Consider the following 17,129-nt stretch of genomic DNA (forward strand, 5'->3'; position numbering starts at 1 on the left):
CATTTTGGTGGTAGGAGGAAAACAGAGAACCTGGAGGAAATCCTCCCGGCAACCATGAAAACTCCACACGGACAGTTGGAGCTTGGAATTAGACTCATAACCTTGGAGATGCAGATATTATGATCTTTGGTGGGCATGACCTCACCTAGCTGCCAGCCTTATAATATGGGCTTGAATGTTAGTTGCCTGGTTACATACCCCTGTGGAAAACTAGAACCAGAGCTCTTAGCCCTGAGGTTCTCCTGCAGCTCTGCCATCTCCCTGAGAGTCTCTGCCGAATACAGGCCTATGGGAGTGTTATATTGCTTCTTTGGGCTGGGGGCTTGGGACAGTATGTTGGTGGATGTTTCAAGCTGCCCGCTACTGGCCATTGACACACAACGCAGGCTGATCTCCTGCGTGCTGGAGAAGTAGGAGTTCCTCTCCTCAGATGCATCTAGGGAGCCAGCAGAGGTGTTACAGGCTGAGGGACTCCCATTGTGCTGCACTGACTGCCCCTTCATGAAGGAAAGACATGGGTGATGTAGGTAAGGAGGTGGACTGGAGTGCACTGATTAGAGTACTACTGGAAAAAAAAAACATTTTAAAATACATTTACTAGTAAATCTCTATTTCCATTTGTATTTTTTTTGTGGTTGCTTTATTAATAAGTGTCTAAAGTCGAACCCTAACTGTTAGCTCAAATCAATTAGATATTATTATATTCATATATGCAGTGGTTAATTAAACCAATAATGAGTTTGTCAAACGTCTGACATAAAAAAATGATAATACAGTTACATTCTGCTTAAGTGTCACTAGGGGGCTTCATCCGACTAGGAAGAAAAAAAGGTCTGCACAAATGGTCTGACATTTTGCACATCTATGCAGAGCCTTCACAGCATTTTAAAATAGAACACACTGCGACAGAAGGGATAGATACAAAAGAGCTGGTACCTTTTGGTGAGGTATGATAGGCATCATAGGGGAGTCGTTTCGTGGGCTGGCCATGGGCACAGGGAGAGGACGCTTTGACCTGAAGAAAACATAAAAATGGAAATCACAATGTTGTTTTGCTAACAGACATTCAGCAATTCAGCAATTAGGAATTCCTCAGGGCTATATAGTGTTATAACAGTCTTATTGTCAACTTATGCACAAAGACAAATATATAACATGCTCAATATATAATTCTTTATCCATGTATCATAGAAGAGAAAAGAGAAATGAAGTGACTGTCAAGTGATTGTCATTGTGATACACAGCAGCACAGCACACAGTGACACAACGAAATGTGTCCTCTGCTTTTAACCATCACCCTTGGTGAGCAGTAGGCAGCCATGACAGGCGCCCGGGGAGCAGTGTGTGGGGATGGTGCTTTGCTCAGTGGCACCTCAGTGGCACCTGGGCTGTTCGGGATTCATACCGGCAACCTTTTGATTACGGGGCCACTTCCTTACCCTCTAGGCCACCACTGCCCCATCATATTTTAATCTTTCACGATTTCAACTTAAAAAAAAAATCTCTAATTGTTCGGCATTTCTCTTATACATCATCAGTTCTCCAGAGAAGGGTGGATATGATGCTGTAACAATAAAACAGAGGCATCATGAAACTGAACATGTTTTTTCCTCATTCCAATGGTAATCAGACAAACAGTAAAGCAAAGTGAATGTGAAGTGATCACCACTGTGAAACAGTGCAGCACAGCACACGATGACACAATGAAATGTGTTCTCTGTATTTAACCATCACCCTTGGTGAGCAGTGGGCAGCCATGACAGGCACCCGGGGAGCAGTGTGTGGGGACGGTGCTTTGCTCAGTGGCACCGCAGTGACACCTGGGCTGTTTGGGATTCGAACCGGCATCCTTGTAATTACGGATCCATTTCCTGCTGCATCAAAGTCTGACACCATAAGCAGTATACTGCGGTGCTTGCTGTCTTTGTGCAAAAAATTATGGTAGAAATCGGTAGAAATAAGTGGTCTTAACTAAAGCAACTAAAAACATCTGCTGAGCTACAAAAGCAAAATAGGTGAGACAGGACGAAGACCTTAATTACCGTCCTCCATCAGGCAAAAATTAACTGTGGGGCATTCAGTTCCTTTTTTGGCTTTTTTCGCCTCATATCAGGCCTGAGATGATCTCTGCGGACTTGCTAGAGGTGCACCCTTGGCTTCTGGAGATTGTATAGAGTTTAGGAAAACCCATCACTTGGGGATTATGTGGAAAGACAAGTTCATATCAGGTTTAGTCCATATGTGACAACCACTTATCCTCACATTCCTGAACCTTTGTTTTTCAAATCCCATATTCCCTCAAAACAGGGTCAGGTTCCAACTTCCATTTCAAGGGGATTCAACATATTCAAAAGCAGTATAATGGGGATTTTTTGGGGGGGAGAATCCTACTTAAATGACATCATCTTCAAGGACACTGGCAGCAAAATATTATGCACAGCACGCAACACAATGGACTCATATCAATCTGTTCTTCTCTTTTCTATGAATGATACTGTTTCTATGACAGTCATGAACAGGGCAGCTTTATACAATCAGACACAGATGAGAAAAATCAGGAAACTTAGCAACACAGGACTAACATGAAACTCCAGTCCGAATGCCGGATCCAGCAAAGCCCCTTCCTGACCGAATCCTGACAGATTCGGTAACTGTTGATTTGAAAGGCACCACAATTGTTAAAGAAGCAATCCACAGTGGCCATTCAAGGCTAAACGATCTATGGAATCAATACTAATATAATATATTCATTATAAAAGAGCCCAGGAGCCACCATCAAGTAGAGATGTAAATATAAAATGCCCGATATACATGTCACTGAGGCAAGAATTGGGGAGTACTAGTGAAGAAAAATTTATCTAAAGTGTGCAATTCCTACTGGGATCTTTCCAAATACTGTGTCTACGGCTTTCCACTTCACTTACACAGTATGGAATATTGTGTCCCATGTCACCATGCAAATAGCAGAGGCGGGGCTGTAGCGACCATCATTAAACCAGGGGGCCAATTAGGAGACTGCAGCCAATAAAACTGACCCCCATACTCTGCCACATACATCACTTCTGTCACAATGAACCGCTTCGTGCCGCATGCTGACTGCAAAGAAAAGGAGGAGGGAAATAGAGTACTGTGACCTTTTACTTCACAACCTTCTCCACCAAATCAGAAAACATGGGCACGGTGATTGCTTTTATGTAGGCGAGACATTGCTTTTCCACATCCGCTCCCAGTCATCTCAAGACAGTGGAAAGTCATTTGTGAAAATAGCTCATGTCAATAGGTAGCTGGACAAAGAACGGAGGAAGGGAATTGACCCTTGTGTGTAGGAGCCTTGAACAGCTACGCTTTTTAAATTCCATATATTGAGAGGGCATTTTAAGTGGGACGATGGGTGAAGTGACCCCTTGTCCCACTATCCCAAGTGAATTTGGTATCTTTAAAATGTTTAAAACTGTATAGTAGCATATTTATGGTGCTATATAAAATGCAGGGTGCTGGAGCTCAATGTGGCAGGATGTCCGGTGATGGAGTCAAAAGAGAGGCACAAAATGTCACAAAAAGTGCTTTGCATTATAGGCTTTTGTTTCAAGTTTTCTCTCAGATCTTACAGTTATTTTAATGCATTCAAATTTTGCTTGTCATTTTGTACCCAAGGAACAAAGCATAGTTGAACTAATGGGAACCATATAAACAAAAAAACTGCCACAAAAATACCTGGGTGTGACACCCAAACAGTGACACTCACCAATCAGAATAAAAGTGTTAAAAGATAATGTATTTACACAGAAAGACAAGACAGTGTCTTGCGTACAGTGTTGCCAGATTGGGTGGATTTTTTGTGTAAAATAGCTTGCTGAAGTACTGATGAACCCCAATTCTTATTGAAATATGTTGAGTAGCTGAGGCAGACAAATACTTAGAGTTTAGTGTTTGGATTATGGATTAACTGTCCAGAATGAGGTGAGAAGTAAGATGCATAAACTCTATTAATCATTGCTATTTCTGTATTTCTGTAGATCCTGAAGACAAACCTTGCCTGTAAATCCAAAAGACAAAATTAGTGAACGTGCACTATAGTCCTCTGAAAATATTCATTACTTGTTTTCATTATTATTTATAGATCATTATTAGAGGACTCCTTTCAGTAAAACAAAATGCTCTCTAGATGAATTAGACTATAAACCAAATGTCTATACAGCCCTTTAAATTTGAACTGTCCAATCCAATATTTTTATCTGGGGTGGTAATAGCCTAGTGGGTAACACACTCGCCTATGAACCATCCCACTTACTACCATTGTGTCCCTGAGCAAGACACTTAACCCTAAGTTGCTCCAGGGGGACTCTGTCCCTGTAACTACTGATTGTAAGTCGATCTGGATAAGGACGTCTGATAAATGCTGTAAATGTAAATGTATCTGCAGACTTTTGCTTCTAGGAAGTTAATGAATTCTCTATACAAATCAGTGTTGTAATGTTTCTGAAAAATTCTCACTTTCTCTGCATTTTAATAATTATCTGAGTTTGTATCAACATTTCTATAGTCCTGGTTCTATTACTTTAGCTATGCTTTGTTTCTTGGGAACAAAATGACAGACAAAATACTCATTAAAAAGTTTGCATGCATTAAGATCACTGTACGAACTGAGAGAGAACTTGAAAAATAAGGCTATAATGCAAAGAATATTATCTCATCATATATTTAAGCCTAAAGTGAGAACATCCCAGAAAATCTTTTTTTGGCATTAAAGGGGACAGTTGTAATTTAGTAATGCCTCACAAAGTTCTTTGTGCTTGGTATCGTTTTTGTGAAGGGACCAAATACTAGAAGAAACAAAGTAAAAGCTAAGTTCGAATACAAAGGACGAGTCTGTCAGACGTCTGTATTGCTCAGTCGGTCTATGCCTTGATCCTTCTGTACACCGGCTCATATCAGTGCCTCAATTAATAATCTGGAATTAACTGGGATTTCCTAAACAGTCCACCAAAGACCCCTATCAATTTGTCCAAAGAATATGGCCCAATTTTTTTTAACGGGGGAAGTCCCTGTTTATTTTGCGTCCAAAAATTAACTGGATTTGAGAATTGTAATACAGAAGCACTCTATTATTATGATAAGATCATAATAAAAACCAGGTAAAAAGCAGCACCTTACCTGGCCATAGTGAGAGACAGGTTGAAGTTGGCACATTTGATCTTGTTCTGAGCCTCCAGGTGGGTCATCCCTTCAGTGCTCACCCCATCGATGGCCACAATGGTGTCACCCTGGATCAGGTTCCCCTGAGCTGCCTTGCTCCCAGGAGTGATCTGTTAACACAAATACGAATTTATAGAGCAGCGAACAAAAATCTAAGAGCAGTTCAGCACAGCACTGGTGTTATGAAGGAACGAGGAAGGTCAGTTCTGGCATACTTTCACCCCTGGGTCTTTTTTTGAATACAGTGTTCAACTACTCAAATATTTTGACAGCATTGTGTCTGGGTAAGTTAGGACATACAGTATTCTTGACAGTGAACAATAATGTCAGTGACGAAATATGAACAGTAGAAAGTCATCACAATCCTGCCTTGTTCCCTAAATAAATTAAATAGTGTGATCATACTCATTGATCCATAAATGTATTCAGTAATGTATTCAGTGAAAAGAAGGAGGTGCAATCGATTGATTTTTCTTTTTCTATGAATATGAAAAAAAATACCAACATGAATATCTGTTAATTGCTGAATACACATACAAACATATTCAAACAAACAGAAGAAGAATGTTACATTTTTCAATTTACAAGGAAATATGAAAACATATAAATTATAATATAAACACAGGTTTTGCAGCTTCTCCATTTATACAATTGTCATATCTGGACCTTTTGGGATGCTCCTGTACCGTGCTCCGGGCCAGAGTTCATTGTGCGTGTTCCTATAGCGCTATTGTCAAGTTTATAAATGTATCCTGATCGTGTCTTGTCCATGTCTTCTCATTGTATTTTACTGTGCGTGTCCTTATGTGAATGTCCATTTTTGTTATTTAATAAAGTCACCTTGAATGCGTCTTCCTTCCCTGCCCTTACAGATCCCTGACAACAATATGCTGCCCAGCCATGAATAAAGGCTTTACATGATCAGACTGTGGCATTTACCTAGGATTCGACTGAATTAATATGCACTGATGTGAGAGGAAGTGCTGACATTTCATCTGTAATCTGATAAATCCATTGAAGATTTTCAGGGGTGTATTTCAGGACACATGCAGGTGTGTATTTGAGGACACCCTTATCCAATGTGTTCTATTGCTTTTGAGTGAAAAATTGAAATGTGTAATAAATATTTACTTAATCTGCCCTATTTGTGTATTTTAATCACAACCACAAGCTGGGTTCCTAGTTTTCATGCTGTACTTAAGATGTTAAGACGAAAACTCCCACAGAGGAGTCACTGAGCTTGGGAGAAGTGCGGTACAATGTGTCACCATGATGCAAGGTGATCAGCTGACCTCCCTCTCTTTTTAAATGACCAGATCCGGATCCCTGAGGAGATGCAGTCCAGCACGTGCCAGACTTCCACATTTCAGCAGAAGATGCACGTCGGGAAGTGTAGCTAATGTTAGGAAAGGTTTACCAGTGTGAAGAACATTTTCATTTAGTCGTTGGAATGGTGCATTATTTCAGAATCAACATTTTGTTGAATTGATATAACCGTCACGGGGCCCTATGGCTTTAATACAAAATTTCTGAAGCTCAACAGCCTAAGCCAAGAGATTTAGGAGCTCTAGAGCTACGATGCTGTAATGCTTGACTACCCTACCGTCTGGGTGCCGACACCGACAAAAAATTGTCACATGTTGCTTGTCAGTCAACTTTAAAAAATAAATCATACAGCATACTTCTCCCCACTGGGACACAATTGTTTGAAACAAGGAACTGATATAAATTTTGTTCTCAATAAAGCTGGAAAAATGGAGGCAAGCGTTGAGTAAAAAAGAATCTAAGTAATCAAAACTTCCATCTAACAAAATAGCTTGTTTTGTAGAGCACTGGTCCTGACGACCATACGAGCGCAGATCAGATTAATGGATTTATACGTCGGAGGAAGACGCCTGCGTGTTATTGAAGTCAGGAAAGCAAGAGACATCGCACAGCCATTTCCAGCAATGAAATGCAACTGAAGCTGATACTGGTGCTGGGAGTTATTCATCATGCCTCTTATTCATCATGTTAAGGCATCCAGCTTTGTACTTTCTGGCTTCCTTGTGGAAAGGTCTGTAGAAAAATTTGACCCTAGAATGACCCCAGCAACCCATACCCTTGCAGCAACTCCATCCCATCAGGATGACAGTCTTTACAAAGGCCAGCAGAATGGACTGGTATAATTTTCCCTTCTAGTATATTTTGAGAGTAGGAATGCTGGTTCACTTTTCCTCTATTCTATGTGGTTGGTGTCACGTCCTCAGCCCGTCAGCTCTGTCTGTGCACCCCAACCATCCCATGCACTACCCCGCACCACCTCAGCGTACCGATGGTTTTGTTGGTTCTGCTCATGTCGGTGCTGATACTTGTCTGTGTAGGCGTGCCCAACAGCCGTATGCTGAATCACTGTGTATGAATCTCTGTGGAACATTTGGGGACCCCCTTTGTTTAGTTTCCTTTAATAAATCCTTTAATTGTGAACACTCACGTGTCTTGTGACAGTTGGGCGGTATCCTGATATTATATATTACTTCATTTCAGATAAGAATGTTTGCATTTCTGTAGACTACAGATTACATCTCAGATATAATAACTTTCTCAACCAGTGCTTTTCAAGGTGTGTAAAATGCTATAAAGTAAGAATGCTTTCTTTAATCGATTAAAAAATGCAGTGAATGAACAGACATCTAAATATAATCAGTATTTTGTGTGGCGTAGTCTTTGGCTTCAAAACGACACCAACTCTTCTTGGTACGAGGGGATTCTGCCAGTTCTGAGCTGATGGCACTGTTGGACATCTTTCAATTTTGAAAGGAATAATATGATTTAGATTTGCTGAATCACCAGCTCAACTGGTCTGAAGGAGACTACATTTATTGCCTCTTTAATCACTGTTTTCCTCGGCACCAAGACCATCACCAGCTCAAAGAAGGTTTTTAAGTGACTTGTGTTACACAGCATTCCATAGGAACTCCAAACGAATCGCTGAAATTAAACCAACTTCTCAGCAGTCACAAGCGAGTTACGCCATAAGTATGCCGGCACAATGAGTAGACTCGGTGACCTTTGATCTCAGAGTTCCAAAAGGAGGTGGCCTTAACATGAGCACATGGCAGACTGTTAAAAGCTTCACACAGGGCTTGAGCTGCACTTTTAAGCTCTTTTATGTCTCACCTGTCAGTCGTTCATAACAAATGACTTCCTGCGGAGGTGTCATACCGTTACATCTTACTTTGTCAACCAGGCCCCATGCTACTGACCTGTGTTCAATTTTTCTGTCCATCATCACATGGGAAATCATATATCTAATATGGCATACGATTTCAATCCCATTTCTACTTTGTGGTTCCATTTAACCCACATAACAACAAGAGGAAAAAGACGGGAATGTGGGAAAACAAAGGGTACGTGGGAAAGAGAGGATTACCCGGGGCAGCTCACAAAAGACACACTAACTCTCCGCGCTCAGCTCATTCCGGCCGAGGCCTGGCGAATGGATGTCCGATATGCCGGCTCAAATCTCCTGCTCACTCACGACAAACAAAGGGGGCGTAAAAAACTGGGGCCCAGGGACAGGGAGGGAGAAAGGAGACCGAAAGGATGACAGGGGGAGTAGGTAAAAACAATGGGTTTTAAAAAAGATATTACAATTGTAATCATTTTTTTGTTCCTAATTTACTCACTGTTTTTCTACTGGCGCTATATGCGCTATACATGGGGATTGTTGGTTATTTCCATAAATTTATAGATAAAACATACAAGAAAAACATACAAGAAACATTCTAAAATTTTGAATGAAATTACCAATACCACATTTCAGTTAGTTTACAGATACAGATCAAGAAGAAGAGCACTACCAAGCCCCACTGCTGTGCTTAGTGCCAGTCGCAATGTTCAGCACTGATGTGTAAACAAATAGTAAAGAAATAAAATTCATTTTTCATTTAATGAGAAAAATGGGACACTGAGTAATGAGGACCAAAACCTCACCTATCCAGCCAATTCTTCAAGACATAACATAGTAGCTACAAAACTACTACGTCCTCCAACGGGTAAACTTCATAAACGCAAACCCAAGACCGTGCTTACAACACCCCGACAAGGGAAGAGGACAAGTAATTTGTGCACCTAGACAAAGACCCCACAAGCCCAGAAATGACACCGATGTGGTGTTGGGTGTGTGTGCTTCTGATATCTATAGCCCTCACAATCTGCCCAGACACTGCTGACCTTCAGGAGCCAGCTAAAAACAGCCTTGCCTGTCAGCACCCAGGGCCGCTATTTCCCGTACCACAGGCCAGAATGAGGTGGGGGGCTCAGGAATGCAGAGGTCTGTGCTACCAGGTCCCAGAGACACTTAATCTTTGCCTGGGCAAGGAATTCTACCATCTGGCTCAGGTAGAGTATGGCTGAAGAGGAACACAGCTGTCTTCGCTGCAGGAGGTGGAGTGAAGATTTACCCCCGGAATGATGGACCCCTGAACTAGTCTATAGTTATCTATGCTGAAATATGATGAGAAGATTTACCCAAAGGGTACAGTGACAATGGGGAACATAATTTGTTCATGGAGGGGATGTTACAATGCATGGACATCATTAATAATTGATATTTTGATTGTTAATCTGAATGTTATAAATATTTTGAGACATCAAAGTATCAAAATATGTGCTCTTCTCCATTCATTTAATTTCTGTTTAATGCAGTCTGGAATAATACATTTTAGAGACCACTGGGGGTGTTATAAAATCTATAGGCTTCCAACTTCACAGTTCCATCTAATGGTGCATCCAAATATGACACTATGCTTTTAAAACTTCTTAAGGGTCTATTTCTTCCTGAAGTAATGCAGACATTTCTTTGCTGAAAAGGGGCGTTATTCCCGAGCATACAGTCGTGGCCAAATGTTTTGAGAACGACACAAATGCCAATTTTCACAAAGTTTTCGGCTTCGGTGTTTTTAGATCTTTTTGTCAGTTGTTTCTGTGGTATAATAACAAAGAGTCAATATTTGCGGTGTTGGCCTTTTTTTTTCAAGACCTCTGCAATTCGCCCTGAGGTGCTTTCAATCAACTTCTGGGCCAAATCCTGACTGATGGCGACCCATTCCTTCATAATCTATGTAATTTCTGCCTGTCATGGCTGCCCACTAAAAGCAGAGGACACATTTGGTGTGCACATTTGGTGTCACCGTGTGCTGTGCTGCAGTGTATCACAATGACAATTGTTTTTAATCAGAGTTTAGGGTTTGTCAGAATTTGTGGGTTTTCAGGATTGACCACAAGTTCTGAATTGGATTAAGGTCCGGGGAGTTTCCTGGAACATGGACCCGAAATTTCAATGTTTTGTTCCCCGAGCCACTTCGTTCTCACTTTGGCCTTATGGCACAGTGCTCCATCATGCTGGAAAAGGCATCGTTCTTCACCAAACTCATTCCTTTAATGAGAAGCTGCCCCACACATGAATGGTCTCAGGATGCTTTACTGTTGGCACGAGACAGGACTGATGGTGGCGTCACCTTTTCTTCTGCAGACAATCATTTTTCCAGATGCCCCAAACAATCAGAAAAGCGCTTCATCAGAGAAAATGACTTGACCCCAGCCCTCCGCAGAGCATCCAGTCTGCTATTCTAACTCAGTCAGCATGACAGAATGAACTCCATCCTTGTGATTGTCAACATTCTCATTATGTTAACGAGAGGATCACTGAAATGATCTCAGTGGAAATTGGGTTTTGTGGGATTCAGTTAATTTTCATGCCAAATAGGGAAATTCATCGGATTGCTCTTCATAACATTCTGGAGTATATGCAAATTTGGAGTATATGCAAATAAATTCCGAAGCAGCACACTTTGTGAAAAGCAGTATTTGTGTTATTCTCAAAACTTTTGACCACGACTGTATTATCATGGAAGATGCGCAAAAATAAACCACAAGGCTGCCAGGAAAAACTGATGGTTGCAGACAATGTAAGACAAAAAATGCATTAGGCAGGTTAATGATGAGGCAAGGAACAGGTGACCTGAGAGCTTCAGAGGGGTCACACAGGGCATGGCAAGTCAACCAGCTGAAGTCCCTGCCAGGCATGGATGTGATAATGAAATGAAAGCTTGCCACGATTTCCTATAGAATTTGAAAGGAAGCCGAAGGGAACAGGGAAAGAAAGTGTCAGCCGATTTCACATAAGTCTGATTCGAAAGTTCAAGAAAGAGATCACGTGGAGCTCCAAAAATGAGAAAGGACGGATGTATTGATGGATTGATGGATGGAGGTCAGGATATTTCTTTACAGATATGGGCGAGTTAATGGACTAGGGAACACAGCCCACCTCCTGTCTAGACAGCCATCTTTACAACAGGCAGCGTTTTCATCTGTAAATATCAGTCTGGCACTCCCAAAACACTAAATGGCATGACCACGCCACTGCACCACGCAAGAGTATAGAGGTGTTGAGAGAAAGTGTCACATAAGCAGGCCAATGATGCAGCAACAAAGAACCAATACAGCAGTGGCGTATCTATAAGAAGAGAGGAAAATTCCAGACACACGTCTTCCACTAACAAAGACATAAATAGGGCATTCAAGATAAAAGTGCCAATCAAGCAAGTCTCCTCTATCAATGAGAAAAGCTCATTGCATTCATATCTAATGAATATATTTAGTGTCACTTTATATTCATGTCTATTAGTAGACTTCATATATTATTTGTGTACAACAGAATGTTTCTTTTCACAGCAGAGAAACCAAAATGGAGCCTATATTAAATACATAAATTACAATAATCTCAACAGAATCTATGCAGCTATATAAAATAATATATAGAAAAGAAATAGAGAAGCTTTGAAAAATCATAATTAACTTTAAAAGCATTCATTGAACTGTAATCATTCCATAAATATGAAAATATTTTGTCTTTATCATGTCGCCTTCTTTTTGCAACAAAGTATATGAAATTGTGAGTTCATTGTAGATTTGCATAATTATGTATTCAACAGAAAAATATTTAAAATATATAATTGCATTTAAAATACAGCAAACACAGATGCTACAAAAGTTCATTAGGACCGCATGAATTTGAGGACCAATATTTGCAAAAGATATTTTGCACACAAGAAGTATGTGAAACTGATTTTAATTTAGAATATTATAAACTCATTTTATTTACAATATGTTGTACAATATACGAAAATGCATGTTGTGCAAATTATGTACTGTCTATTGGGAAAAAAAATGCAGGATTTAATCATCCACAATGAGAAAATGTTTGACAGCTGTCAATCATCAGACTCCTCCCATTTTACACTTTGTTCTGGGTGACAGAAATAATTACATGGCAACAAAACGAGTAGTTCTCTTCATCAAGATACAGTTAACTACCAAGAGCCTATTTCTTGTATTATCTTGAAAATAAGAGTTGATTATATATGAGATGTTGAAATATATTATCTAATATGAATATCTTTTCCCGTGTATCTTTAAAATAAATGAGCCCTCACCAGATACAGTACAAAAAGTCAAACATATGTATAGTCTGAGTTTCATTAAGAGCTTATAGTGGGGTATGTAGATAAAGGGATTCTCAATTATTTTTCTTGAAAAATTTAATGCAATACAGAAAGGCTATTTCCACTAAGAGAGCCCTTCTGCCCTCACACTGAACCATGAATATTACACTGAAAGCACCCTGACTAATAAGCCGAATTATTCGCAACCTTTCGCCTTCTGAAGTGCGAAAGAGGAAAGAGCCATGGCAGCGAAGCCAATTCCAACCACCACAATTTAAAGCGTCACATAGTAATTATGACTAGAGGGAGGGAAAAAATAATGATATGCAAGTCAAACCTGCTCATGTCCGCATCACTGTACACTCATTTGTTTTAAACCATTCTAAAGAGGATGCGTAGATGAGCCCAGCACTTCACACGTTCAGCACACCTCTGACAAAAGCATCACTCCTTTGTCTGTTAATGCTGTGCCCTTGCTGAAATATTCCTAGTCTGGGCCACCCAAACAATCCCTGTCCGTTAAGTATATTTTTAGAGGAGAGCTGTTGAGGAGAAGAGGCTGCTTTTATACCCACCTGTCAGGGCATTGAGTGACTGGCCCTTCTGCTGCCGGGCTCAGGGTAACGGCACAGAGCCAGGCCCCAAAAGCCACACCGTTACACTATACCAACTGATATACTGAAATATACTATGCTGTGACAGCCTTCGTACTTTTAGCTAGAGTTACTCTTCAACCAGGTTGGTTGTAATTCCATGCAGTCCTGTCCTGTACCTGCAACCTGCTTACAGCTTCCTCCTTCCTGTCGTGGCACTGCAACTACATTCACTTCGCATCTTCTGGCCAATCCCTCCGCTGCTTTCCAGAAACAGGATGACACATTGTTCCTGCTGGGAAAAGCTATGCGCGAGGGAGTGATGGAACAGCCATGTATCATTTCACAGCGGAGCACCTCCAACTGCCACTCTTTGACACCCCGATCATTTCCATCACAGGATTGTTTTCTAGGAGCCAAACCATTCACGGGCCGTCCTTTCATCACTAGAGTGCCGAGGAAAGTGTTAGCCAGGCTGGCTGTTCATGTTACATCACAAAAAGGCAGAGGTAAAGCCATAGAAATCATCATTTGCATTCAAAATATCTATGTATCCATAAGTATTTCGTAATAATCTATATAAAAGATGCTCCCATAATACAGATTCGAGGAAACATTGATTCCATGGCAGCAGAACAGTTTACCTTGTTTAGCAAGCCTTTATTAAGGGAGGTCACTGCAATACCAGACCAAACGCATCAAAATGTGGCACTAAATTACCCCGGCTCATTCGGGTAATGACGGCAACTCACATAAGACGGCAACTCAAACAGCACACAGAGCCCTGAAGCATCTCATCCTGCAGAGTCTCATCTGAAGCCATCATTCAAACAGGTGGCACTATCCCGAATGTCACCAAAAAAAAAAAAAAGAAAATGTTTCAGCAATCACGCATGCCCCAAAACGTTGGTTGTTCTTACCCTAGAGATGGTGAGGGGCATGTTGAAGTCCTTTCCTCCCTGCAAGCGGAAGCCCCATGGCGAAGGTCCAGCCAGATTCACAGTGTAAGAACTCATTATTCAAAAAAAAATGCTGATGTGTTGGGTGAATTTAGATTTTTGTCCTCCAATGGTTGAAAAATGGAGGTAAGGGGCGTGGCAGGCACAGAGTAGCCTCTGAAAGAAGAGATAAAAAGGTTCAAATTAACTACAAAAGTTAACTAAGTTAACTACAAAAGGCAAAACAGCAATGCCTGGCAAATGCAGGCCAAAAATAGTTGAATATACTTAAAAACTGAAAAGCGCGTGTGGACGAGAACGAGGAAATCTTGCCTGCTCAGGGGAGCTGAAGTGTCAGCCTAAGAATAGCTAGCCCACTGCAGAAAGTGATAGTACTGTGGCATTGTGGGGTGGTGGTGGTGGTGGTGGGGGGGGTGCCATATATGGCATGTAAGGGGACACCTAGAATGCCAGGCTTCCCATGATTCACAGGGCTAATATAGCCCCTTCTCAGGCCAACTGATTTTTTATTTTTTCACGCCCTCCATGCCCACTGGGGGAGGCAGACCTGGGGGTCTGGGGGGAAACTAAAGAGCAAAGACATCGCTTTTGTCCTCAAAGTCACCAGTCACAGTCGTTCAGAGAGCTTGACCCTCAAGGCCACCGTACGTGACATTACCAGATTTTGGTGTTCATGCGTGTCTGTATTCTACTGTACAAATCTGAACTATTGTGCCGCTTCCTTTTATATATTCGCTCATTTTATTTGTAAGCACTGGGTGGATGGAGGTGCGGTACCTGGAGTTGTGTGACTAGACTAGTGGTGTTAAAATAATAAAAATCCTTATATCGTCCAATTAAGGAGGAAATAACATGAATCATGAAGCCCTCTGCCTGTATGAGTAGATACTGTATAAAACCACGACAGTCTCCAACAGGGAGTGCCTCTGAAGTTGCAGTGAAGGGCGCAACGTCCCAAAGTCATCTCCCTCTGGAGGTGGCATTTGAGGTTGAACAGCAGCCCCAGAGGCTGTGCTGGCACACCACGCAATTCCGAGAAAAAAGCTGACATTCATCCTGTCACTCACGGCGCTGATAAGAGCGCCGCCCTCGCCACTGCCCTCAGAGCCACTGTATGCTGACACGGGCCACAAGATTATCATTAAGGGACATGCCTGAACCCCCAGCCTCATTTGGAAAATGGCACCAAGCAAGCAATCACGTCTGCTAAATTTAGACTTATTTGTCAAAATGAGCAACTGGTGAAATTATTACAGTAGATTGAATGTGGTAGGTTGTGCATTACTATACTTTATGTACTTTTAGTAATTTTAGAAAATGATAACAAAAACCATAAACATGGAAAGTTACAGAACATGGTAGGTATGGAAACTGCCACAAAATTAAGTACATTGAAGAAATACATTTTTATGACCATCATCATCTCAATGCCAGTGATTTATTAGCTTTCCACATGCCACAATGTGTCTAACTGTCACTGTATCCCTTCCTGCCACATACACACACACTCTAACACCCCGCATCTGCGGATCTCATCCGAGTGACAAGCAGGGCTTCCAAAATCGCAAAAAACCACGTGGAGCCTGTGATGTGTTTTAAATGCACAAATCGGGTAATCCCGTCCGTAATCAACTTTAACTGCAATTTTATCTTTTAAGAACATCCATGGCATGGGCCCAACATAATACACTTTCAAATAGTGTGATCAAATGTGGACATCGACACCCAAGAAAAAAGGAAAACTACCTGGAGAGTGCGAGAAAGCAGCCTCGTGGGTCAGCATGTGAAACCCTAAACTATAGTGATGACAGTATATACACACACTAACATAAAACCAAATCATTTAGAAATGTCCCGGATTGGGTTGTCATCAATGGGTGAAAACTCCTGTCCAGACATAGTTGATGTTGTAAATGGCTCTGGTGTCTGTAAATGATGGAGTTTGATGGAGACATGTAGAGAGGAACTCCATCAGCGAGTGGAATTCCGTGTTCATTAACTCTTCTCAATGGCCTTGGTTCAGCTGGATACAGATTCTGTAGCCACGGAAGCAAATTCACGCCGGACACAACATCTATTGCATCAGCAGACGCTGCTTCGGCCGCATTATTCATTCATACGTCCTTTTTCCGTCCACGTCCCTCTTCATGTTGGGATCGTATGTGGCTGGCCGTCATACGTCAGGCCCACACAGGACATTGACTGATGAGTTAGTATTGAATTATGAATGAACTATGGTATTTAAAAATGTTTTTTTTTTACCGTGTTCACCTTATTAAAAGTGGTCTAGGAGCAGTTTTAGAGCTTATTTTAAGACAGCGACAGAACTAGACAGTCACAGACATTGGTTTTAAGTTGACATGTATTTACTGTGGTATTAATGGCCAACAGTTATTTAACCATTAGTCCTACAGCCACTACTTAATGAAGCAGGTATGCGGATGGCTACCTGTTCGCATCGCTATCTGCGCCGGTTCTCGGTCGGCGACGTCAGAGTAAGTGGGTAGTAACGCCGGAGTAACGCCGGAGTAACGCGGCCAGCCCGCCCGCCCGTCGCTGGAGCTTCAGCGGCCGCAGATTCGTCACGCAGATTAAAAACGGGGTGAAAACGGGAGCCTGTTGCGCGCCATGCGACCTCGGCGTCCCGGGGACAAACGGCAAAAACAAGACGCTCATCCGAATAAAACTGCTGCTGACGCTGAAATAATAAAAAGAAAAAGTTTCTGAAACTTCGGCCCTGCGCGCCGGCTACCTGCCGTGATCCCGGGTCTTTCTCTCGCGTCCCCTCCCGAGATGTCCCGGTGCAGGTGACACTCGATCCCAGGGACCCTGTCCTACGTCAGGGGTGACGGGGGGGGGGGGGGGGGGTCACCGGGGATTTTCATTAGGGTGGC

The 17,129-nt window shown here is 41.8% G+C and overlaps 1 protein-coding gene across 1 annotated transcript in view; it reads right to left on the reverse strand.

Moving 5' to 3' along the window:
• The window catches only part of ldb3a (LIM domain binding 3a), a 36,095-nt gene extending 21,457 nt beyond the window's left edge, over window positions 1-14,638 (reverse strand). The window contains exons 1-4 of the mRNA XM_028989156.1: window positions 14,548-14,638; window positions 14,197-14,391; window positions 5,155-5,306; window positions 937-1,015 (exon numbers count right to left, since the gene is read on the reverse strand). Of these exons, the coding sequence (XP_028844989.1) occupies window positions 937-1,015; window positions 5,155-5,306; window positions 14,197-14,292 (327 nt within the window). The 5' untranslated portion in view covers window positions 14,293-14,391; window positions 14,548-14,638. The remainder of the gene's footprint in view (window positions 1-936; window positions 1,016-5,154; window positions 5,307-14,196; window positions 14,392-14,547) is intronic.
• Between the last annotated feature and the right edge of the window lie 2,491 nt (window positions 14,639-17,129).

The sequence above is a fragment of the Denticeps clupeoides genome, chromosome 8 (genome assembly GCF_900700375.1).
Source record: "Denticeps clupeoides chromosome 8, fDenClu1.1, whole genome shotgun sequence".
NCBI classification, from domain to species: Eukaryota; Metazoa; Chordata; class Actinopteri; order Clupeiformes; family Denticipitidae; genus Denticeps; species Denticeps clupeoides.